Below are 25,090 nucleotides of genomic sequence, written 5' to 3' on the forward strand. Positions count from 1 at the left end.
GAAAAAAAAAAAAAAAAAGAAAGACAAAAAGAAAGAAAGAAAGAAAGAAAGGGCAATATTCATGCATTAAAGCACACTGAACTGAACTGAAAGAAGGAAGGAAAAAGAAAGACAGAAAGAAAGGAAGAAAGAAAGAAAGAAAGGGCAATATTCATGCATTAAAGCACCCTGAACTGAACTGAAAGAAGGAAGGAAGAAAGAAAGACAGAAAGAAAGGAAGAAAGAAAGAAAGAAAGAAAGAAAGAAAGAAAGAAAGAAAGAAAGAAAGAAAGAAAGAAAGAAAGAAAGGGCAATATTCATGCATTAAAGCACCCTGAACTGAACTGAAAGAAGGAAGAAGGAAGAAAAAGGGAAGCAAAAAAGAAAGAAAGAAAGAAAATCAGAAAGAAGGAAGGAAGAAAGAAAGACAGAAAGAAAGAAAGAAAGAAAGGGCAATATTCATGCATTAAAGCACACTGAACTGAAAGAAGGAAGGAAAAAGAAAGAAGGAAAGAAAGAAGGAAAGAAAGACGGAAAGAAAGAAAGAAAGAAAGAAAGGGCAATATTCATGCATTAAAGCACCCTGAACTGAACTGAAGAAAGAAGGAAGAAAAAGGGAAGCAAAAAAGAAAGAAAGAAAGAAAATCAGAAAGAAGGAAGGAAGAAAGACAGAAAGAAAGAAAGAAAGAAAGATGAAAAAAGAAAGAAAGAAAGAAAGACAGAAAGAAAAAAGAATGAAAGAAAAAAGACAAAAAAAGAAAGAAAGAATGAAAGAAAAAAGAATGAAAGAAAAAAGACGAAAAAAGAAAGAAAGAATGAAAGAAAAAAGAATGAAAGAAAAAAGACGAAAAAAGAAAGAAAGAAAGAAAGAAAAAAGAATGAAAGAAAAAAGACGAAAAAAGAAAGAAAGACAGAAAGAAAAAAGAATGAAAGAAAAAAGACGAAAGACGAAAAAAGAAAGAAAGACAGAAAGAAAGAAAGAAAGACAGAAAGAAAGAAAGAAAGACAGAAAGAAAGAAAGACAGAAAGAAAGAAAGAAAGACGAAAAAAGAAACAAAGAAAGAAAGAAAGAGGTTCAGGAATTCTGTAGTCACATTATCCGAGCGGTATTTGAACGCAGCGCGTTACACGCCCCTCTTCGTCGTCACTGGCACTCCCACAATGCAGCGGGGTGATGTATTAACATGGCGTCAATGGTTGCTGTTTTGACCAGGGCCGTGGGATTTGAAAAACATTATGTAGAACAGCACCATGGAGACAGCTAAACAATAATCCGAAATCAACTTTAGAGCTCGAAAGTAAGTCACTACGCGCTCTTCTGTGTTGTGATGGTCGGAGTGGTTTTGTTCTGGTTTTAATGACTTGCTGCTGTGAGGCAACTGAGTGCCAGTGTTATTTATCTCCCGTTAGCTAGCTCAGCCGGACGACCCGGGCACAGCAGCTAACTGGAGTTAGCTGACGGAGACAGGCAAAGAGTACCCAGGAAGTCAACGAGAACCCTTCCTACAACACAGGAAACGCTTTTTGGTTTTAACTGCGAGCATTTCTTTTAGTCGATCTGTTTCGGGAAGTTGAGCTAAGTTAAGCTCAGGTGTTGTGTCGAAGTCTGCTTCCCCGTCAGTTTCGTTTTCCTCCTAAGTGAAACAAACATCAGCCCTAAACTTAAGTCCCCGCCACTCATGTCTGCGAAACCAAACCATTACCAAGCATTACCCAAAATAAATTCCTAACATCGACCATGGAGGGTAGCGGGACGGGGAATAGAGTTCGAAGGGGAAACAGACTTCGACACAACACCGGGGCTTAACTCTGTCCACATGAGATGTGTTTGTGCTGAGGGGGGCACTTAACGCCGCTGCCCTTTTAACTAGTTAACACCTAGGTTCACAGAAGCGCTTCTGTCCAGTAATGTACAGTGGGATAAACCTTAGGAAACATATGAAAATCACTCTATTAGGGCAACAATTAGCAAGTATTTATTTTAGCAAGCAATCTGTTGATTAAGTTAGTATTATTACCCATGAAATACTCACTCAGCTCAATCAAACTATATAGGAAAATACCTATCACACATTCTGAGAGGCCAATGCGTTGTCTTCATATTTATTGTTTTGTCACACAAACAGTCTAAAACCCAAAGATATTCAGTTTACAATTATATACCTAAAAACTTAAATTAATAGCCCGGGCTTTTATTTTGTTAAGTCACTGAACTCACCCTGCCTTTATTTGGGAAAGGCCTTTAATTCCTTTTGCACAAAACTCTTGCTAAACAAAGATGGGAAATGGGCTACTATCAAATTGTTATTTTTTTTTTATTAAACCAGAATGAAGAATACTTGTGTAAAAAGTTTGGCTCTTTTCATCTCTCTTGTTTAACATAGCGTTAAATCTGAATTGAAGTGTGATAAATCTAACTGATCTAATGATGTGTAGCGTGTCCATGTTGACAAAAGTTATAAACTTTTATATTTGTATGCATTATCTAAGCAACTTCGGACTAGCTCAAGCGGTCAGGGTTTAATAGCTTTTATAAAAACCAGACCAGGCGTCCGATTGAGACCTGCCTTTATTTGTCAAAATGTGTAGCCACGCCTGTAGAGGCCCGTAAAAGAGACTGGTGTCTAATTGGGATTAGGCTTTTTAATTTTCTGCCATTGAGTAATTGATTCATTGCTTCAGCTGTACACTGTATTACAAACAATGCCAAGGAAGTTTCATAAAAGATACTAGATAAAATGTGCATTGTTTCCCAGAAAAGTATATTAATTACAGTTCAAGCTGAACACTGGACCAAAGAAAAGGCCGTTCCTAAGTCCATGCACTGGCTTTCAGTTAGTTTTAGGATAAATGTCCCTGCCAGAGCCTGTAAGTACAGACTCTGCTGCTCACTGTGCCAAAAAAGAAGTAATGTGACGCTGCTTTATGTAGTTGTGGACCCAAACCTTGGAGTTCTCGTATATAGGGACATGGACATCAATCAAGACTTTTTTAGCATCTGTTTAAAATCTCACTGTTACACTTTCTTTGTCTTAGAATCTCTGCTGCCATTATTTGATTACATACACTAGATCTGAAATGATTAGTAGACTAATCTGTTACGGGAAGGCAAATATCTTGATAATCAGTTAATTTTCCGTTTAAGTCATTTAGCAAACGTTTTGGACCAGTGACAAAACAAGCAGTTTGATGACACCACCTTGATATTTAGGAAGTGGTGATGGGCATATTTCACTATTTCCAGATGATTAATTTACCTTAATTTAAACCAATTGGGTGAAAACAATTGTTAGTTCCAACCCTAGATTAAGGGAACCATCTCCCACACCTTCTCTCTGTGTATTCACACAAAGACATTTTGGACCGATTTTAGAAAACCTTTTAACACAGGCACTTTAATTTGTTGAGGTGAAACATTTCCATCTTTTGTTCAAAAGAAAACTAATGAATCACCCTAAAAATCAAGGCACACAAATTTCTAAAAGTACAAAATTTATAAAGCCTTTATTATTGTGGTGTCATGATTAATGACAACAGCAACATTTCTTTTTTGTTTTGTCTTATTTGTAGCTCACCAGGTGAGTTAAGAGAATGTTGTTTGTAATTCACTTGTTTATTTTACACAGAAAATATCACATTATATTATAAAATAGTCAGATTCCAAGCATTTTCTTTTTCATTTTAATAATACATTCAAAAGTTGCAGCAAATACTGTATGTATAATTTCTAGTAACAGCAGTTAGAACTTTTAGTTGTAACTTTTCCGATATTAACTTTTGAACATTTATTTGACCATAATAAAAACCTACAGTATGTATGAATTTTCTTTTTTGTTTAAATAATTATGTTTTCTCTTTGTTAGTAAATTAATTTCTGTAGTAAAAATATATATAAAAGTACTAACAAATTACAAACTTTTGGGTCAGTTAGCACATCGTGAATTGGTATATCAAGACACAAAAGGCTATCGCAATGCTTTTTGATAGTGTAGTCTTGCTAGTTTAACTGACCTCTATGGATTTCTTTTTTCCCCCAGATTTTAGGTGGCCTCCCTCCCTGGCTATCCTCAGTGTGGTTTTGACTCCACCAGGGATAAGAGCAGCAGGACAGGAGGGATGGATAAGTCCATAAGTCCAGTTAAATCAGTCAAACAGTCTCAGCCCAGGGGAGCCAAAGCCTTGTCTAACGAGAAGTCAAATAAAGAGACTCCTGCGCAGAGAGAGGGCACCAAGTCTGCACCCCGCAGGCAAGAAAACCCCCCTGCTGCAAAGGATGAACATAATATAGGCAGCCTTGGAGGCCGCGGGGCAGGCAAGACTTTCACGGATATCCCCCAGGACAAGAGGAGAGGACGGCCCTCAAGGCTGACGAGACTGACTGGAAGAACGAGTTCTGGGGAGAGAGGGAAAGGGAAAGCGGCCAGCTCACAACAACAGCATCTGGTGGCACAGGCTCCTGACTCCAGGGCGTCTGTTTCTGCAGACAGCAGCCCCTCGGCAAGCAGAGAGACCAACTCTCCTGCAGTGCCCGGTACACATGAGAAAGGCCTCACTGCGCAGGCCAAGAGCTCCACTGTAGCTCCAGCAAAGGAAAAGTCTCATGGTGAGTTTAAGTCCTGTGTCATGTCATCTTCACCAAATTTACCTCTGGTAAACTGGTCTGTCTTTGTTGTTTGTAGGGGTGAAAGCTGCTGCGCTGATGCATCAGTCTGTTGACGAGGGCCCAGAGGTGAGGCCCACTGTGGAGGAAGGACCCCTGACAGAGCAGCAGCTGGGCCTCCGACAGGCAGAGGAGCGCCTCTACAGAGACTACATCCACCGACTGTTAAAAGTAAGGGAACAATCCAGTCATGCCGGCTATACAGTAAATGTATGGGGTGGGGTTGGTCATTGTACCTAGTTTGAAAGCTGATTGTTGTCCAGTATGTATGAATGTAGTTTTACCTGAAGTGAACAACATTGCAAATTCATTGTTTCTGGAATTTTCAACGAGGGAGAAGGAGTAAGTGGGGAAAAAAACACATTGGCCACAATTATCCCCGGCAGTTAATTAGAGTTAATTATATCAATTGCAGATCAACACTATGGTCTTGCTTTCCAGTGGGATATATGGAGTTTACAATAAAGCTTAGCCGTGGCTGCAAACTTGTGCTTTGTTACTTTATTACAATTGCCAAAATAAACAATAAAACTGAGATCTAATGTGTTTTGGAAAGAAATGTTGCCCCACACAAGATCTGATAGAGACTAATGTTCTTGGTGTTACATTGAGATTAACAAGTTAAGTTTTTGCCTGTGGAATCATCACCAGTCTGTACCATGGATTTGTTTGTTTTTTATCTCTACCCTAGCATGAGCAAGTAGAGTTGATGGTTATGATAATGATCTGGTGGAGGACAAATCGACAAATCCCAAAATGAAAGAGAGAACTTGAGGACAACCAGTGGAACCTGAGACTAACAAATAATTGTACAGATTTTCAAATTATTATTATTATTTTGATCATTTGATATTTTAGTATTTGTTTTGTTTTTATGTTTGATACTGATTTCTTTTTTCTTTTTATTATTTTTTAATCAATTAATTCTTTTAAAAAATGTTTTTTTTGTCTATTAATATATACACACACACACACGTTACTGTTTCATTTATTTATTAAATTTTTTTATATATATTTTTAACACACTTACAGTTTTATTACTTACAGTTTTATTTATTTTATCTTAATTTTTAATATATATATATTTTTTTATAACACACACGCTTACTGTTTTATTTATTTATTTTATTTTAATTTTTAATATTTCTTTTTTTTTTTCTTTTTTTCTTTCTTTCTTTATTTTTAAACACAAACACACATACGCTTTGATTACTTTACGCTTTAATTACTTGTTTAATGAAATGTATGGGGCTGATTGTTCTTATGTTGTGTATATATGATGCTTTGGCAATGTTGTTATTACATTCATGCCAATAAAGCTAATTTGAATTGAATTGAACTTGCACAAACTGAATGCTTGTGCCTCTCTCTTTGTTTTCACAGCAGTCGCCTGAGTACCCAAACTATCAATACTTATGCAAGCTCTGTTCTGTGCACATTGAGAACATCCAAGGAGCACACAAACACATCAAAGAGAAGAGACACAAGAAGAACATAATGGTATGGGCATCATAACTTTATGTTGTCACTCATCCCAGGACTTAATTCTCATCTGAATGGGCACAAAGTAAGGGTTTGAGAATGACGTACGTTCCATATTGTGGTTCAGGAAAAGCAGGAGGAGAATGAGCTGCGCGCCCTGCCTCCCGCCTCTGCAGCCCAGCTGAGGGCCGTGGACGAGGCCGTCCTAGAAACAGCCAGGGAGCAGGGGATCTCAGAGGAGGACTTTGACGTTCGGAAGGCCGTGGTCATCAGGATGGAGGAGATCATAAAGAGGCACCTCTCAGGTTGTATGCTGCGATGTCTCTCAGCCTGGTCTATATTTCCTTCAGTGAGTAGTGGAAAAAGCGGAAATGTCTTGAAAAACATTTGAATTTAAAGTCAGATTGAAATCAGACCTCGCTGATCCCCGTTGTCTGGTTTTCTTCTGTTTTTAGTAGGAGCACTTTGTCAAAGGTTTTCAGTCCTGCAAATTGTGAAATATTCTATATATGTTTTCCAATATCTCCTCTTTGGTTTTCCAGCTTGTTCTCTCCGTCTCTATGGTTCATGTTTTACCCGATTTGCCTTCAAGACGAGCGATATCAACATCGATGTCACTCACCCTTCCTCAGTAAGTCTGCTTTCAGTCATGTATTTTCTCTAATCACATAAAGAGGACATTGTAAACCAGCAGTTACATTAGGTCTTGTAGTTGATTGTCTCACTTTCTCTCATTACTTTGTCTGTTCAGATGACACAACCCGAGGTGTTGATTCAAGTGCTGGAAATCCTAAAGAACAGTCGTAAGTTTTGCTCAGTGCATGGTACATTTTCCTTGTTTCGTTGTTAAGTTTCATAAACCCATTGTTCCGGTTCATCTGGAATTATTGACGTCGCCTTGTCGGTTCATATGTGGTATAACATTTGCAAATTAGATACAGCAGTTCATTTTTTAAAGGACATTACTTGGAAATTCCTATATGCTTTGGTGTTGAATTTTGATAAAATGTTTCCTCGTAGGGACCTAATCCAAGTGGTTTGGATGAGTAATGCTACTGTGTTTGTACCTGTAATGAGTTTGTGTTTGTGCAACTCTGTTAAAGGTCATGTACTGGGTTTTTCTGTCTCTCTTCTCTAGCTGAATTTTCTGAGGTTGAGTCAGATTTTCACGCCAAAGTTCCTGCCGTGTTCTGTCGGGATGTTAGCAGGTGAGTCTAGATATAATTACATCAATGCCAAATATGTGTCAGTTTACTCTCATTGATGTTTAAATTATTTGTCATACATGTCTAGGGAGGGAGTTTAGGGTTATTTTTATTATTGTATGTATGTATATAGTATCATATTTTTTTTAGATATTTGTTTGTGACTTTACATTTATTAGAAGGATATATTTTTATGACCTTTTTAGATGATCTCAGACAGCACAGAGTCAGCTGGGTTAGATCTAATGTTAGCGTCGTGTATAACGGCACATTGTTAGTACACATATCAACTCCTACTTGCCATACCTTTGAAGAACACATAAAGCCTTGGGTGTAGCATAATTGTGTGTATCTGTGTATATATTTAAAAAATAAAATAAATAAATGTGTATATTTTTTTTTAAACATATCCCATATTTTATCCTTCAATGAGCCCTTGTAGCAATACAACAGGTAGACTAAGGTTCTGTTCAATGTCAATTTAAGAATTTGATCCAGCTTTTCCCCCCTCCGTTTCTGTGCAGCGGCCTGTTGTGTAAAGTGAGTGCGGGTAATGACGTCGCTTGTCTCACCACCAATCACCTGGCAGCCCTGGCTAAACTGGAGCCCAGATTGGTTCCCCTGGTGCTGGCCTTCCGCTACTGGGCAAGGGTAAGGCTGCCACTGATACTGAGTCATTGACGTAAAGGAGCTTCTGATCGGATTCAGTGTCTTTTTATTTCTATTTATGTTCCTTTGCATTTCAACAAAAGTAAATGATAGAAATATAAAACACTAGATGCAACATTACATTACCTCCATGTTTACAATCGGTTACTCTCTGCACAAACAAGCTCTGTCACCTATATGTCCAAATGCCAAACATATTAAATAAAATATACTCTATACTAATAAATGAAATGAAAGCAAGTTCTTCCTTGTACGTTCGTGTCCGCAGCTGTGTCACATTGATTGCCAGGCTGAAGGTGGCATCCCCTCGTACTCCTTCGCCCTCATGGTCATCTTCTTCCTGCAGCAGAGGAAAGAGCCCATCCTCCCCGTCTATCTGGGCCGCTGGGTAGGTGAAGTGTTTCAGGTCTTGAAGTCACTTGAAGAACAGAGACCTGCTTTTAACTCATGTATTTGATGATAACAAGTCATTACTACATATATACCTATACGCTGGAACTTTTGTCAGGAGGTTGTAAGATCCACTTGCTTTCAGACAAATACACCCCAGCGCCCTGGCAAACAGATTCTAAGGGAGAAAATATATAATAATAATAGGTAAAATTACTGGAGTCTGGTGGCTTTGAACAGAGCTGCCCATTTCATGTAATGTACAGGATGACCCACATTGTGTGTGATGTTTTGTAAAAAAGACTCCCACACAGCTCCGGTCTGTGTTGTGAAACGCAAGATGTATTCTTATTGTGAGCAGGCACATTAACTCAAGAAAAATCCACAACAGAAAAACCATCCTTCCACTGCTGTTTTTGATGAGCTCATTAGTTTTTTTTGAGCACTATGCTGCATAAATTTGCATAATACTGAAGAAAACCGATTTGAAGTAGCTGCTGCAAATAATAAATTTCTTGAAAATGTTAAAATGTATGTTTATTGTTACATGAAGGTATAAAATGACCTATTTAACTAAGATTGTGTTTATCATTACTGGCATCACTGTTAGAAAATGTTTTTAAATAGAGTAGAGGGTAACACTAGGACAAACTCCTCTGCAGTGTTTAGGTAAGTGTAGGTGGGAACATTTTTCTCCTCCTTGCCGTGAACATTCCTTTCTTCAGACGTGCAGACATTTTGTGGCCAGAGGTGCTCAGAGACATGACATGACATATAAATGGAAGATGCTGTGTGGTCACAGGGTGAAGAATAGGAACAATATAATTAAAAGGAACAAAGTAGAGTTACTTCACACCAGCCTGGAAAACAGTTGCTGTCCTCTCAGCTTGAACGTTTCAACACGGTAAATCCTGGCATGGTGGCACTGCACAGCATCTGCAGAGAATATTTCTTCACACTGAGGCTGTATCTTAATTCAGGGTATGAAGTCCACATTTCTAGGAGGCTATTTTGAGAAGGCAGACTTAAAGGCTTTACCCAAATTTGGCGAACACAGTTAGGTTGTTTTTTGCAGCCCTGATTATCCCACAAACCACTGTGCACTGGAAAATTGTTCGAGTGGCCCTTTATAGTGTGTGTGTGTGTGTGTGTGTGTGTGTGTGTGTGTGTGTGTGTTTTAAAGCCATTACTGTGTGTGTGTGTGTGTGTGTGTGTGTGTGGAAGACCAATGGGTGAACTGTAGCAAGCCCCCAAGTCATCACCACCAGAGTGAAAATCCTGTCTCCTGTGATGTAGCTGCAGAGTTTTAACTGGCTTTTTAAAGATAATGATCAGATATCTTCGCTTAATACTACTTGTTGTGCCTCGAGTTTGATTTTATTTTTGTCTTTCAGATTGACGGCTATGATGTGAAACGTGTGGACGAGTATCATCTAACTGGAATCACGTTGGACATGTTTGTCCGATGGGAGCGCAGACCTCCGAGCTCCACGGAGGGACGAGGTGAGAACCGAAACGAGGCCAGAGGGGAAGGCAGAGCCAAACCAGAGCAGAGAAAACCTGATGATACCCATTATTTAGAAGGCATGGTGAGTCACACTGCAACACACAATAACAGCGTAAGATAACAATTTAGTTTGCTTGTGATTCAGATTTCAGATCCTTCTTTTATGTTGATATTCCTGCTTTGTCACCCTGCTTTTAACTGTCCTTCTGTTGCTTTCCCTTAAAGTCCCGCCTGACCTTAGACCTCGGTAAAGGTGTGACGCTGGGCCAGTTGTGGTTAGAGCTCTTACGTTTCTACACGCTGGAGTTTGCTCTTGAAGAATACATCATCAGCATCCGCTTAAGGGAGCTCCTGACTAGGGAAGTGAAGAACTGGCCTCGTCGCAGGCTCGCTATTGAAGGTGAGAGACCACTCTGTTGGAAAACTCATCTTAGGGGTCTGGAGAAATATCAGAAATTTACTGTGTGTCTTTTTTTCTTTTTTTTAAGATCCTTTTGCTCTGAAGAGGAATGTTGCACGAAGCTTGAACAGCCAAATGGTGTTTGAGTACATCCAGGAGCGCTTCCGTACGGCTTACAAATACTTTGCTTGCCCTCAGAGAAGGGGCTCTGGGAGCCGCCATAGAAGCAAGAAGGCGGGCAAGCAAGGTGCAAAACTGGAAGGAGTTGAGAAGACAGAAGCTGCATTTGTGAACAAGGAAGAAGACAACGAGAAAGGTGAAAAGAGTCAGAGCGCTCAGAGGGGGCACCAGGGGTTGAAGCGTGACGAGGAGGCTGACAGTGACGATGGAGACGGTTCAGATCCGTCCAGAAAGAAAGATGAGAACACTTTAGATGCCACCGTGATGGACAAAGTTCTCAATGAGGGGACCAAACCTTCCTTCTCCCCCAATGGCCTGCTGGACAGTGACAAGGAGGGGGAGGAAGAGGAGGAGGAGGAGGAGGAGGAAAGCAGTGTTTCAGACACGGATGGGCCTGTTCCATCAGAGGATCTGCACTATGTGTTTGATAAGATGATTTTCACTGGTGGGAAGGTAATTATGATGAACACCCTTAGTATTTGTGTTTTTTTATAGTCAGTAACATAGAATCAACAGTTAATTTAATCAAGATATTTGAATTTAATACTTTTCACTGACAATAGTAAGATATCTTATGTATTGGATTGTTATAAATACTAAATCATGTCATACTATTCCCTATACCTCTAAATCTAAGTGTTTGTGATAGAGCTAATTTGAAAAATTTCAAAATAAATTGTAGATTTTAAGATTTTCCATTTTTATAACTGCAGTCTAGAAGAAGAATCGTCTCACCCGTCAGCAATGATGGGTTCATGTCACTTAGGTGAGATGTTTAAATTTAGGGAGGGTGTTTATTGCTTTATGGACACATGATTCGTAGTCCATACAGTGGTTTTTAGAGAGCATAACGCAACATGGGACATTTCCCCACAGATATGTTTTGTCACAGTGATGTTCTGCAACATTGATGTTCTGCAACATTGCACAATGGTTACAACATTTTGTAGTTGTTTTTTTTGTGTTTTTTTTTAAAGTGTTTCTGATTCTGATTTCAGACTATTTATGCCATCACGTTGCGCTTACTTTGCCTTGAATAAAGGCTGTCATGTCTAATTGATCATTTGATTTTTTGTCTCTGATTTTGTTCCAGCCTCCAACTGTAGTGTGCAGCATCTGCAAGCGAGATGGTCACCTGAAGGACGAGTGTCCTGAAGACTTTAAGAAGATTGAGCTGAAGCCTCTGCCTCCTATGAACGACCGCTTCAGAGATATCCTCGATGGGCTCTGCAAATTGTGCTACTGTACGTTATCAATACTGCACCACTTACTTCCAGTGTCTTCTACAGAGTAATTGCTGTAATTGTTTAAAGTTACGTTCTCTTTAGGAAGAATCAGAGTGAAACTTTTTTTGCCGGCCACAGCAGTTGGCATTGGCTCATATTCTGTACCATTATGAAGTTGATACATTTACTCATTTAGTAAACGCTTTTATCCAGAGCGACAAATTCAAATTGCTATGTATGTCAGAGGTCACACGGGGGTTAAGTGTCTTGCTCAGGGACACATTGGTGGATGTCTCACAGTGGGAATTGAACCCGGGTCTCCCACACCAAAGGCAAGTATCTTATCTATGTGCCACCCCATGATAACTGATCTGAATCTGTTTTGCGTATCACAAATATTAAATAGTTGTACACAATGCTTTCTTTGTGTACTTTGATACCCACTAAAACAGTAACTAGTACTAGGAAATCTGCTCTATGACAGTGAATCTGTATTAAAAACTCAATATTATATGATTGTAGTTGTTGTTGTTGTTAAGCTAAAAAATTTACTTCACAATATCGAAGAGCTAAAAAGTGAATGTCTTGTTTTGTCAGTTTTCCAGACCCTTAAAATTTTCCAATTAATGTAATTGAGATCAACAAAAAGCAACAAAGGGCAAAGCAAAAAGCAAAAATCTCACATTTCTGAACCTGGAACCATCAAATGTTAAAAATGAAAAAGTACTCTTTTTATTTTTTCCTGTTTGACCAAAAGATTAATTAGCTAATCATTGCAGCTCTGTGTGATTGAATTTCTGTTCTGCTGTTTGTAGATGAATTGTCACCTACACATGCTGAGCAGCAGAAGAGGGAGCAGATCCTCGCCAGCCTGGAGAGGTTTATAAGGAAGGAGTATAATGGTGAGTATTGAGCATCAACAGAAACATAGCCTCCCGGTTTTCTCCCTTTTAATTGTGTTACTGTTTACTGTCAATGTAAACTTTATACTCCACTGTACATTTCAAAGTTAAAAGCCTTCCAGTGGTTTGCCATTTATTGTGAAACATCTCCTGGAATTGTTGAGTTTCATGAACAGCAGCACTGTGAGAGTTTAGTAAAGTAGAATCAATCAGAATGAATAAATCAGACAGTGAGAACTGTATTTCTGGTAAAGAGAAACTCAGCAACAGTATTTTCTTGTTTCTATATTTTACCCAGACTGACATTTCTGATAATAATACAGAATGCGAGTTTTACATTTGGATAGAAATAAGAGTTTCTTTGTGTGTGTGAATCCACAGATAAAGCTCAGCTCTGCTTGTTTGGCTCCTCCAAGAATGGCTTCGGCTTCCGTGACAGTGACCTTGACATCTGCATGACTCTGGAGGGTCATGAGACTGCAGAGGTAGGTGGACTAAACACACAAACACACTGCCCTTTAATGCAAGTCACGTTTCTTCAGCAGAATTAGAGATTTTTTTTCACTGTTGCATTTAAATTTCGATCTGTCTGAACAGAAGCTGAACTGCAAGGAGATCATCGAAGGCCTTGCCAAAGTGCTTAAGAAGCATACAGGTGAATGAAGGTTTTTCTCATTATCTCTTTATAACTGACTTTAATATGTGCAAAGGACTGAATGGGACTAGTTGTGATCTCCCATTTTCCCAACATCACAGGTCTGAGGAACATCTTGCCCATCACAACAGCTAAAGTGCCTATTGTGAAGTTTGAACACAGACAGAGTGGTTTGGAGGGCGATATTAGCCTTTATAACACCCTGGTGAGTGAACAAGGACCTCACTCCAGACCCTGCCATCACTGTTATATATAAAGTGCTTAGACATGCCTTTATTTAATGAAACTGCCGTATGAACTATTTTGGATTTGTTGTCTGTGTAGGCTCAACACAACACCAGGATGCTGGCCACGTATGCAGCCCTGGATCCTCGTGTGCAATTCCTGGGGTACACGATGAAGGTCTTTGCAAAGGTATGTGAAGGTTGATAAACGGATGCAGTAATCCTTATTTATTTGCTTTTCCATCCATCCATCGTCAACCGCTTATCCTGCGTACAGGGTCGCAGGGATTTATTTGCTTTTGAACAATTCAATTTGCAGTTTGAAGGGTTTGTTAGAAACCTGTCTGTCGGAATTTAATCGACATTCCCAAGCTCTTCCCGGAAATATCCAATAATTTCGCCATCCTCACATAATATTTAGATATCTGGATTGGGTTGCAACAGCTTATTTGCTTAAAGAGTAACTAAGCACCCCCTGAAAATCTGGTCTTTGCTGACCTCCAGTGGTTTAACTTCTCACCTTGCTGCAGTGATTGGTCAGGTGGATTCCAGGACACGGTGACATCTGTCACTTTTGGGTGTCGTTGCAGGTGCAACAAAGCTGAAACAGGCATTAAACTTTCAACCAGCGCCTGGTTTCAGCCTGGTGTTACTCTTTAAAAATGTCTTTTGAAAACAGCTGCAGATTTTCCTGATGAAAAATTGATGATATGCTGATATTTAATATACTAAACACTGAGAGGCATTGAAGTGTTGCTGTGTCATCTCTTAACTAACCTGCCTCTGTGCCCACAGCGCTGCGACATTGGGGATGCATCCAGAGGAAGCCTCTCATCTTATGCTTACATCCTGATGGTGCTTTACTTCCTGCAGCAGAGGCAGCCGCCAGTCATTCCCGTCCTGCAGGAGGTACCAGTCACTGATTAATGAGCATATCCTTTAAACTCAGAAGGAAATAAGCTGTATCTGAAACATAAGATGGTGTTTAGCTTTGAATAAAATAAAACCTCTGTCTGATGTCTTTTTTAGATCTTTGATGGGAGGACTGTTCCCCAGCGGATGGTAGATGGCTGGAATGCTTTCTTTTGTGATGACCTTGAGGATCTGGTGAGATTAATGAAATAAAAACTCAAACTTACACTCCTCTCCTACTTTAATTTGGGAGAATTATATGAGTTGACGTTATCTGAATGTAGTTCAAATCCGCCGTTGCTCCTGTCACATATCTTCTGCTATTTCAGAATGAAACACGTGCTAAGTGTGTTTCTTCTGCCTACGCAGCGTCGGGTTCTCTCAGAGCTGCAGCCGAACACAGAGTCAGTGGGAGAGCTGTGGTTGGGACTCCTGCGCTTTTACACTGAGGAATTTGACTTCAAAGAGCACGTCATCAGCATCCGCCAAAAGAAACGCCTCACCACCTTTGAGAAACAGTGGACCAGTAAATGCATTGCTATTGAAGGTGCTTACACGGACCTGCGTATCCCTCTGACTTCACCTACCTACTTAAGGTTGCAGCCAGGTTTATTTTTCCTTTACTCACTCATCTGTGTTTTTCTTCAGATCCCTTTGATTTGAATCATAATCTCGGTGCTGGAGTTTCTCGCAAAAGTAAGTGTTTTAATTCAACGTACTTAATTGTAACTGACAATAAGTTTTTTGTTTTACTTTTCTGAGTCATTCATAGATTTCTCTTATAAAGTTCTCTAAAAGTGTTTTGTTATTAAATAAAATAACATAAAAAGGTTTTGATTGAGCAAATAGTTTTTGTCCAGGGTTTTTGCAGGTCACTAAAAAGTCTGAAATCTGGTAATCCAAGTTACTACTTCATCTAATATGGTAGTGCATATTTTGCAAGATCTTGCTCGAGAAAAGTGCATTTAGTGCTTTGTTGAAGCCTGTCGAAATGAATGAATTTGTAGCCCGCTGCACCTTATGAAAGAAAAGACTTTTGGGTATAGAGGCAAACGTCACCCAATATTGTTCTGTATCTGGAGCATCACTAAAGTCCGGCCCCAATGTGGCCCACTCTGCACTAACAATGATAACTCCTCCAACTTTGGGAAGAGACCTCTGGACAGCATTTGGATCTGCTCGAACAGCTCTGGAGACGGCTGTTAAACATAAGTCATATTAAAGCAATGAAAACATAATAGACATGAAGTAAAATTGCATTTATAATGGCCTTAAAAGTTCTTACTCTTGTTGAAACCTGAAGAAACCCTGGGGTCAGAGGTGTTTTCATCCTTATCTCTGAACTGTTTCGCTCTTTCAGTTCAGGGTTTTAACCAGTTTATGTTTGATATTATAAATAATAAATAAAGAAGCACGCTATGTGTAGTAAGAAAATATTCTGTGTACTTCGGTACTGACGATATGAAAATGTTCCTCCTTTGCTTCCTCTAGTGACAAACTTCATCATGAAGGCTTTTATAAACGGGAGAAAGTTGTTTGGAACTCCATTCTACCCCATCCCCGGCACTGAAGTGGTACGTCCCTCATGACTCGATGCTGTCTGCTCTGTGTCCTGAGGAAAGTTTTTTTTGTCTAAAATATCTGCTGTTTCTGTTGTTTTCTGCTGCAGGACTACTTCTTTGACTCGAAGGTGTTGACAGATGGCGAGTTGGCGCCCAACGACAGGTGCTGCAGGATCTGCGGGAAGATTGGACATTACATGAAGGACTGTCCAAAGAGACGCAGGTTGTGCCAACTTCGTTCATGGACATATTTCTCTCACCCTGGTAGACTTCCAAGAAAAACTTAAAGAAACTACTGAGAAGTAAAAAATATGTAATACAATTATGTACCTGCTACTTTGTGTTTTCTCGCTATTTAAAATATATCTTTAAACATTTTAGGAATATTTCTTAAAGCAGCATAGTCCACAGTAGTGCTGTTTACATATCAAACATTAAGGAGCAGAACAGTCAGAATCAGCTTTATTGCCAACTAGGTTTATACATACAGGAAATTTGCTTTGGTGTTTTGGTGCTTAATACATACAGCAGGTAGAAAAACATAATAAAAGATAGAGAGAGTACAAAAAATATAAAAGGTTAGGGGGCATGAGAGTCAGTGCAGCTGCAGACGGAAAGAAACTGTTCTTGTGGCGTGTGGTTTTGGTCCTGATGGAGCCTCCTGCTTAGGGCTGGGCGATGTGGCCAAAAATTTTATCACGATAAAAACATTTCATACCATTCGATATCGATAATTATCATGATAAATGTCAAATCATTATTTCTTTCAAGTTTAAAGGCTGATTTTTGTTCCTGAGTGAAAATTGAAGAAAGCAGATGGTTAATTATGTGGTTAAACTTTCCTTTATGCTCAGAATGTGACAAACACTTGATGCCAAACAGTTGGTCACTTCAATAGTTCAACAATTAAAACTATTATCTTTTTCAACAAATATGATTAGTTAATCTTTTTTTAGGCCTCTTTTTTCAACCAAATAAATATTTTGATAGAAAAATTAGTTGCTGATTTGTTTGTGATTCAAATGAATTAAAGCAAATATTTATTGGCGATATATTGAACATTTATTATTATTCTTATTGAGGAAAATTATATTGCGATAATTATCATTATTGTTTTATTGCCCAGCCCTAATAAGTTTCACTTTCTATGTATTTCAAGTATACTGCATCATTATGGTTGTGCAGTTATGTTTATAGGTCTGGTTGTCAGTAAAGTTTTTGTCCTTTTCAATTATAACCAGGCTTTTATACTTGGGCATTGTAGAAATGTGTAAATGATTATGTTCATGCATTTTCCCACAGTGACATCTTCAAACATGAGCTAAAATTAACCTGGTGATTTTTATTTTCAGCTGTCAGCATTATTACTTCCATCAAACAGCTACACAACGACACATAAAAAATTTATCAGCAACACCGTGAGAAGGAAACGAGAGGTATACAGGAAGAGAAACAGGCAAACATATAAATCCCCTCACAGCTGTCAAAGTAGGAAGCAGGAAACAGATGACAGTCAGAGAGATAAAAGTGCAATTGAGAAGGAAATGCTTCAGAAACGAGTAGGTTGAACATATATGAATCTTTATCATTGTGAATAAAATTATAGCTTTTTTTGTTTTTGATAGTCGAAGGTGTTTTTTAATTGGAGGAAAACAAGTCAAATCAGTCAAGAAGTCTGTTTGATATTTAAGAGACCTACTGCCTTTTATTCATCCCTTCTTGTTTTGCCCTGAACTTTTCTCTGTCAGGATTAAGAAGAAGGAAAACGACAAAGACGAGGACATAAAAGAGGAGGAGCGGGAGCCGAAGGACAGACGTTGTTTCCAGTGTGGGGACATGGGTCACGTACGGCGGGACTGTCCCGAGTATCGTCACCTCAAACAGAGGACCACCGGAGCGCCAGGTATCCACAAAATAACCTCGATTTAAGAAAACTGCAGAAAATAGTTGTTATTTCTGTTAGTTACTCATTTGGAAGGGCTTGGCACGCTAAAGTTAACTGTCTTGAAACACAAAATAAGACAGAACTAATATTCCATAGGGAATTATAAAACTGCTTATATAGCTTCTTATTCTTCCCCAGCTCCTCACATGGTACGAACTGTAGTGAGCTCCCAGTCCATTCCCATTCCCCAGGCAGCAGCAGACTGTCCTGGAAGGACCAGACAGCCCTCTGAATGTGTGAGTACAATGTTTAGACATTACACTGGGGTTGGTTCACAACAACAACAGGGTGCAGGATGAGAGAAGTGTGGCGGAAGTTAGCAGACAGAGAACGATGGACTTCACATGACAGGATTCATGACTTGGTTTAATCTTTATGAAAAGCTGTTTTGATTATTTTGATCGGTGGACCCTTACAGACTAAAGGAATATAAATAATCAAGGAACAGACACACTGAATTGTGGAGAATCTAACCGATCTGTGTAGCATGTTCATACTGACATATTGATCATACGTTTAAACATTAATATTTGTATTAACAATCTAAGCAGCTTAGAAGCAAGCGGGCGACCCGGCAGGGCTTAATAGGTTTTACACATCCATAGAACTTCTATAAAAATCTGACCAAAACCAGGCCAGGGACTCGGCTATTAATTGAAGTTTTACGGTATTGCAATACTTTCCCACATATACACACACAGAAAGTGAATCTAATTTTATTCGTTGGGCCTTTAGAAGTGAAAAATAACCGCAAGGTGGGTTGAAATATCCGACTGGACTCTTGAAGTATCTTCAACCAAGTCCAGGTGCCTTTGATTGAACTCTCCTTGGATAACTATGACCTGGATGACTGAGAATCTTCACAGACAACATAGAAAATTATTTTAGCGTTTTACCAGGCAAAGATCTCAGAGCTCAAACGTTATTGATAATGTGAGTACAAGTGATTGACAGTGTGTAGAGTTTTATTGGTTTCTTTAGTCAAGACTTTACAAGTAAATACTACGAGCCTGTCAATAGACGCACGTTTATGATAATTAATAGTCCCTGTCAAAATTGTTCACAATGAAATCTTGATATGTGGGCAAATCAAAACTGGTTTGGGTCAACTGGCCCTTTTTAAACCTCTTGTTGAAGCTGTAAACACAATTGGGAAATCAAAATCTAGTTATTTGTATGTTTGAATATATAAATTAAAGTGTTTATTACTAATATTTTCTTTCTTCTTCTCAATAGTCGGATAGTCGGCAGACTCCGCCCTACTCCCCGCAGCCTACAGCTGTCCCTCAGAGTTCCACTCAGTCCGCCAGTTCCCCTCAGCCCTCCCACAGTAAGACCAGTTCTGCTGGTCCCCCGAAGCAGTCTGCTCACCCCCAGGTCCCCCTGTCTCTCTTCAGTTTCCCTACCTCCCATCCAGGCCAGTACCACCCAGGTGCTCTCACCGCTCTGGGGCTTCTTCCCTCCCACCAGCACCAGTCACACCATTCCCAAGGGCAGCCTCATCACCCAGTCCACATCCCTTCCACCTCCTGGCCCATCCACGGACCAGTCCTCACCACATCCTCTGCCAACGCCCCTTCTCCACCCGGCCTAAAATTTGCCTTGCGTTCGCCATCTGGGAACGGGAGTCCCACAGGCTCAGGGGGCAACCCCAGCCCCATGAACCTGAATGACCCCAGCATCATCTTTGCCCAGCCGGCAGGGAGACAGCTGGGCATGGGCGGGCCAGGACGGGAAGGACACTGGCAAAACCACGTGGCACAACCTGGGTCACTTATGGGCAATGGCACTGTAGTCAAGTCAGGTATTCACTGGGTGAACTTCGGTGGCACCATCTGTGTGTTTTTCTGTTGCTGTGTTTTCTTGTTGCTGTATCTTTTCAAATACAGGTATCGATTTAATTTAATTAGGAAAATAGTGTCTATAGCGTTAACAGTAGTTAATAGCCCTTTTCCAAAGAAAATTTAATAATAATTAAAAGAATAATAAATTAAATCTATTATGTAGACCTGTCCACAAGGACTAGGTGACATCACGTGCACTTCCCCCCCCTATAAAGACATACAGACAACAAGGATTAGAGAGATGTTTCTTTTCCCCTAACACACTTAGGTATTATTACACACCATCTCTCGCAGTCATCCACAATTCATGTCTGTTTTCAGATTCAGTCAACTTTGACTTTCAAGTTTTAAGCCAACGTGGACCAGAAAAAGTGTGCAATCCCATGACATCTATGCAAATTACATCTGCTGAGGAAGACGGTGTGATTCTATCAAAAGCTTCAGAAGATATTGTTTTGTCAGCTGTAGTTACATTAGTTCCTTTAGTTTGCACTTATAAGACAAAGATTGCAAAAGACTGATAAGAAGCAGGAATGTCCCTTGCTGATGTATAAGGCCCGGCCTGTTGTATTTATACATTTTGAAGAGATTATTACAGATAAAATACAAAATATTTCCCACAGTTCTGATTTAAAAGTGACAACATTAAAGGACCAGTTTGTATGATTTAGGGGGATCTATTGGAAGAAATGGTATATAGTATTCATAATGACCAATATGTCTTCATTAGTGTTTAAATACCTGAACCTAAGAATCAGAGTAACACTGGCTCTAGAGAGGGCCTTGAGTGTTTTGATATTACTTGAGGGCCAGCGGAGGTTCTTATACATGCTTGGGAAGGAAGGGGTGATGGGGGAAGGGTATTCAGTTTGTTGCAGCCTTGACACTGGATGCCACTAAATCCTACACACTGGTTCTTTTAATGCATTTGAGTTAAGGGTTGAATGAGGATGAGGTGCGGTTGTTTCTGATCCGTTTAGATAGTCTTACCATCACTGTTGAAGTGGGAACTGTTTGGTTAACACTATATATTGCTGAACATTTATATTTTGAATCTATTAAATGTTGTTAATGATTGTGTTTTGATCTCTACAGAGTCCGGCCACCCAGCCCAGTTTGTAGGTGTGACCCAAGGCTCTCGGTTATGGGAGCACAATAAAGCGGCTCAGTATGCCCTGTCTCCATCCTGGCCCTACAGGATGCCCCAGAACTTCATCCAGCAGGGCAATGGAGGCTACCAGCCGGGCAAGCCCTTCGTGGCCCAAGGTCGGATAGGATAATGTTTTTTATTCCGGCTAAGTAAAATAATTACAAGTCTCCATTTGTACAGATTTTAACACTCTCTTCTTTCATCAGGGTCTGTGGTGCATCCGAATCCGAACTTCTCACTTGTCCCACATGTCCGACATCAAGTAAATCTGAATTTCATCCAACAGAAGAAGTGAACTCGCATCTCTTTTAATTAGATTTATGGTCAGTAAAATAACAAATCAATCATTATGTACTCTTTGCATCGTTTGATCACAAGAATTTTTAAAATGAATTTTATCATTTTTGTACAGTTTTTATGTTTTACTTTTTTGTCTCATTACATTGATTTGTGATACAAATGTCAAATATTTTAATACCCCCATTTTTGAGGGGGTCCAAAAAAGTGTTTTTATTTTATGTGTAAAGTAAGGAGGAAAAAAATGTAAACCTTTATTTTTATTAGCTGTATTCATACTTTGCTTGCCACAAGATGAAGGCTTTGAATAGACGTTTGTTTTAAAAACAATCTAACATGTCACCCTAAGTATGTAGTGCCAAAAGCAGGGGATAGCAAGAAAAAAGGGAAAAAATTTTAAATATAAAAAAAACCTACCAAAAAAAAATAAAGAAAAAAGAAAACAACTTGTGTTGTGTGGGTTAATCTCATCTGCATGTTTGGATGCATATGACTGAATGAATGATCCTGGATAGTGTGTTTTTTATTTATGCCTTCTAGCCCACAAATCTGATTGAATTGCCATTTTTTTTCATAGCCAGACATCGTCTGCATGGCCCGTGTACTTTGCGGCCAACAGATTTTTGTTTTGAAACAAAAACTTTCCCATTAGTAAATATCAAAACGAATATTGATATTTTCTAATGGGAAAGTTTAAAAAACGTAAAACAAAAAAAAATCTCGTTATACGCTTTTCTTTGATGTGGTTCTTTGATGATGGAAATCGGAAATTCAAATATGAGTGTATAAATCTTATTCCTCAATTTTGCAGTGTTTTTTTTTCGTGACTCGAAAGCTATGGTATGCAGTAAGCGGCTTGGGGTGCTGTGGGGTGCAATATGCGCACTCGACAGACTGTGTGCACGTACTTTCCTTCAACACAGTCGTATGAGGTCACCGAGGTCTGCACCTCAGTAATTATGTAGGTATGTATAATAATAAAAGGAATAATAGAAATAGGGAGAAACAGTTTTCTTCAATGTTATAGTTTTTTTTAATGTCAAAACGAAAAACATTTTTTTTCGTTTCCCTATTTACTAAAGAGAAAGTTTTAGTTTTTTTCGTTTCAAAATGGAAATCCGTTGGCCGCAAAGTACACCGACCCTGCATGTTAGCTTGTGTCTTTCGGGGGAGTTTTTTTTTGTTGCTGCTGTAGTGGTAGCTAGATGCATGGCTGTATATGGTGCCATGAATCCGGCTTACTGCCAATTTGTCGTAGTGGCTACTCAAAGTACTGCAACAAAGAAACCCCTGTAGACCTCCATTATAGTGCGGTCATATTCTGCTTATTTTCAGATCAAAATCTTATTTAAGGGTTGTACCAGAACAGGTTTACATGGCTTCATTTTCAAAAAAAACATATTTTTGTCATACTGCACTTTGCTGCAGCTCCTCTTTTCACCCTGTGTGTTGAACCCTGTGTGTTGTTGGAGTGATGCATCTCACTTCTACAAGATCTTTGTTGGGAGTTGCACATGCACAGAAATCCCTTTGGGCTGGACTTTGGGCTTTTTCACTTTGCAAACCGATTACATGCACAGAAAAAGATATACAACTCATTAAAGGAGAAGGGAAAAGCCAAAAACCATAATATGACCTCTGCGTTGCGCCTGCAACTCCAATTAAGGTCTGTTGGAGGCGCATTAATATGTTATTTACTTTCAAACCATGAAGGTTATATTTGGAAAACCTTTCTTTCTTTGCATAATGTCATCCCAGTGTAATCCCATGTTTTATTCAGATGAATGCGAGCCATCTTGGGAGTCAGATAATACATCGATGACTAGGCTGTTAACTACATTTTTTTGTATTGAAGACGTGCCAATTTGAGAGTTTCTTTCTGCAAGTTTACCGTTTTTAGCAAGCTAAGTTAGGTCGGAAGATGTGTCCACCATTCTGAGCCTGTCCTCTACAGAAAAACGACCATGTAGGTTGTTTTAACTACACAAAATTAGGACTTATGTTGACGTTTATTGTGGCAGTGACCTCTAGTGATTATACAACGTAAACACATGACAGAGATGGTCACGTATTATAAATAGCCAGAAAGTTGTGTTTCAGTGGTGATGGGTAGTAAGTTAGCTGCTTTTCACCCAGGAGACCGCTGTTCAGTTCCTGTGTAACATAAGATTGATTTTTTTTTTAATGAAGTTACGTTAGCTTCATAGCATTAGTGATTTCCAAAACATAGGCCCGGCCGTTTTGGGAGGCATGGACAAACGCCACCGGTAGGGGCGCTATTTTAGGATACGCTCATATGAGTCGTATTTTGAGGGTGGTTAATCCGACCTATGTTGTTGTTTAGGTTGGAGGACCTGTTGCCCATTCTATGGCCTGCAAAGGTTTGATTAGTAAATTGTCAACAACAACATTATAATGAATAGTCTTTTGCACTGTGGCCAGATGAGTCTGGTGCTGGTTTCTTGCTGCATGTTGCTTCATCGATTCTCAGTGTTCAGATCTATGTTGTGATATGTGATATGTTGTGAATAAGCTTTGTGGTAGTTCAGCTACACTGAAGCTGCAGAGAGGAAAGGAGAACAAGTGGGTTATAGTTCATTTGCATAAAGTCTGACATGTTAGTTTATCTTGCACCATTTTTTTTTACCTCACCGTCACTGTGGAGTTCCTCAGGGAATGCAGAACTTCTTATAAATTGTAGGAGCTTTCTGTAGTGAATCTGTAACAACACAAAGTGAATTCCTGAAATCGATGCCATATGCAACTAATCAAAACTGAAATGTGAGGCATCGCTTGGTTATATTGTTTTTTGTTATTTGGGGAGTTTCTTGCAAATCCCTCGCAAGGGTCAAGGTAAGGAAATGATTTAAAACTTTGAAAACAGCTGCTCTGGAAATGAATGAAGTACAACCTTTGGTGGGTTTATTTTAAGAAAAAGACTACACCTCTACAATCACTCCAAAAACTGCACAAGATGTTAACATGTAAGTTAACTACAAGGCTGTTAACATGCTGCCATTTATTGCAATTTTACATGCATCAATTAATGCAAACTTCCGCTGATGTAGACCCTTGAGATGCAGTTGAAAGCTCCTGCAAAAACATTTTAATGTCAAACATACATTTTCGTAATGTAAATGTTAACATTTAGGATCAAATCCTCCACATCATTGATTTTACATGGTTTGTACAACCTGTTTATTACTTTACACCAGCTTTAAAACGTTTTTTTCCTGCCTTATAGGTTGCGAAAACCATCTGTAGATATTTACAACATTCTTCTCATGAAATTTCCCAGGATCCATCAAATTGTCGTCCAGTATTTATCACATTCCTGGTTTCATCATGAACTGCAGTGTTCAGTGTTGTAGAAATTTTGGCCTGTTGTAGTAGCGCTGGATATGCATTTCACAGCAATCTATCCAAGTAGTTGTTAGATATTTCACTCTTGATCAACATGTTGAATCGCCACATTGAGTGGCCTTCCCATTTTTGGAGGTCCACCCCTAGTGTGTCTTAAAATTCGATTATCAAACTTGAAACTAAACAAAAAGAAATGATGTCAACAGTTTTGCACACCTGTAACTGTTATTGCTACCTTACCTGGACTGGATCATTGTTTTCAGAAAACATTCGGAGAAGCAGAGAAAACGTCGGTAATTTCAGTGGAACTTCATTTTTCAGAAACAGGTGAGTGATCTCAGATCGATTCAGTGTCCCACTGAAGGCGAGATCAAGAGCTGTCACTTCATCCTCTGTCGATCTCAGAGAGGAGAGCTGCCAATCAGACAGCTCCTCCCTGACAGCCAAGGAGAGCTCGGCCTTATCTCTGTCCTCAGACACACCTTTCTGGAGGAAAAACAGTTTATCTTCAGTGATGATGGTAACTGTCCACTTTAAC

General features: G+C 39.3%; 1 protein-coding gene across 3 annotated transcripts; it reads left to right on the plus strand.

Annotated features, from left to right (window-relative positions):
* The first annotated feature begins 1,135 nt into the window (after positions 1-1,135).
* On the plus strand, positions 1,136-21,306 carry tut4 (terminal uridylyl transferase 4). 3 transcript variants are annotated; one of them, XM_046049735.1, is made up of 30 exons: positions 1,136-1,277; positions 4,017-4,582; positions 4,659-4,810; positions 6,023-6,139; positions 6,249-6,426; positions 6,664-6,752; positions 6,873-6,924; positions 7,260-7,329; positions 7,851-7,977; positions 8,264-8,383; positions 9,780-9,974; positions 10,118-10,292; positions 10,381-10,925; positions 11,566-11,716; positions 12,514-12,600; positions 12,982-13,085; positions 13,198-13,255; positions 13,357-13,460; positions 13,580-13,669; positions 14,275-14,388; positions 14,509-14,586; positions 14,761-14,938; positions 15,040-15,087; positions 15,883-15,965; positions 16,061-16,176; positions 17,702-17,856; positions 18,037-18,134; positions 19,135-19,702; positions 20,838-21,008; positions 21,099-21,306. In XM_046049735.1, exons 2-30 carry the CDS (start codon positions 4,096-4,098, stop codon positions 21,185-21,187), a joined length of 4,599 nt encoding a protein of 1,532 aa, XP_045905691.1. In that variant the 5' UTR covers positions 1,136-1,277; positions 4,017-4,095; the 3' UTR covers positions 21,188-21,306. The 3 variants fall into 3 exon arrangements, with proteins under 3 accessions (XP_045905691.1, XP_045905692.1, XP_045905693.1); XM_046049736.1 differs by having other exon boundaries at positions 19,135-19,315; XM_046049737.1 differs by lacking the exons at positions 1,136-1,277; positions 4,017-4,582 and adding an exon at positions 5,331-5,448 and having other exon boundaries at positions 4,674-4,810.
* Positions 21,307-25,090: the final 3,784 nt, after the last annotated feature.

The sequence above is a fragment of the Micropterus dolomieu genome, linkage group LG05 (genome assembly GCF_021292245.1).
Source record: "Micropterus dolomieu isolate WLL.071019.BEF.003 ecotype Adirondacks linkage group LG05, ASM2129224v1, whole genome shotgun sequence".
Classification (NCBI taxonomy): domain Eukaryota; kingdom Metazoa; phylum Chordata; class Actinopteri; order Centrarchiformes; family Centrarchidae; genus Micropterus; species Micropterus dolomieu.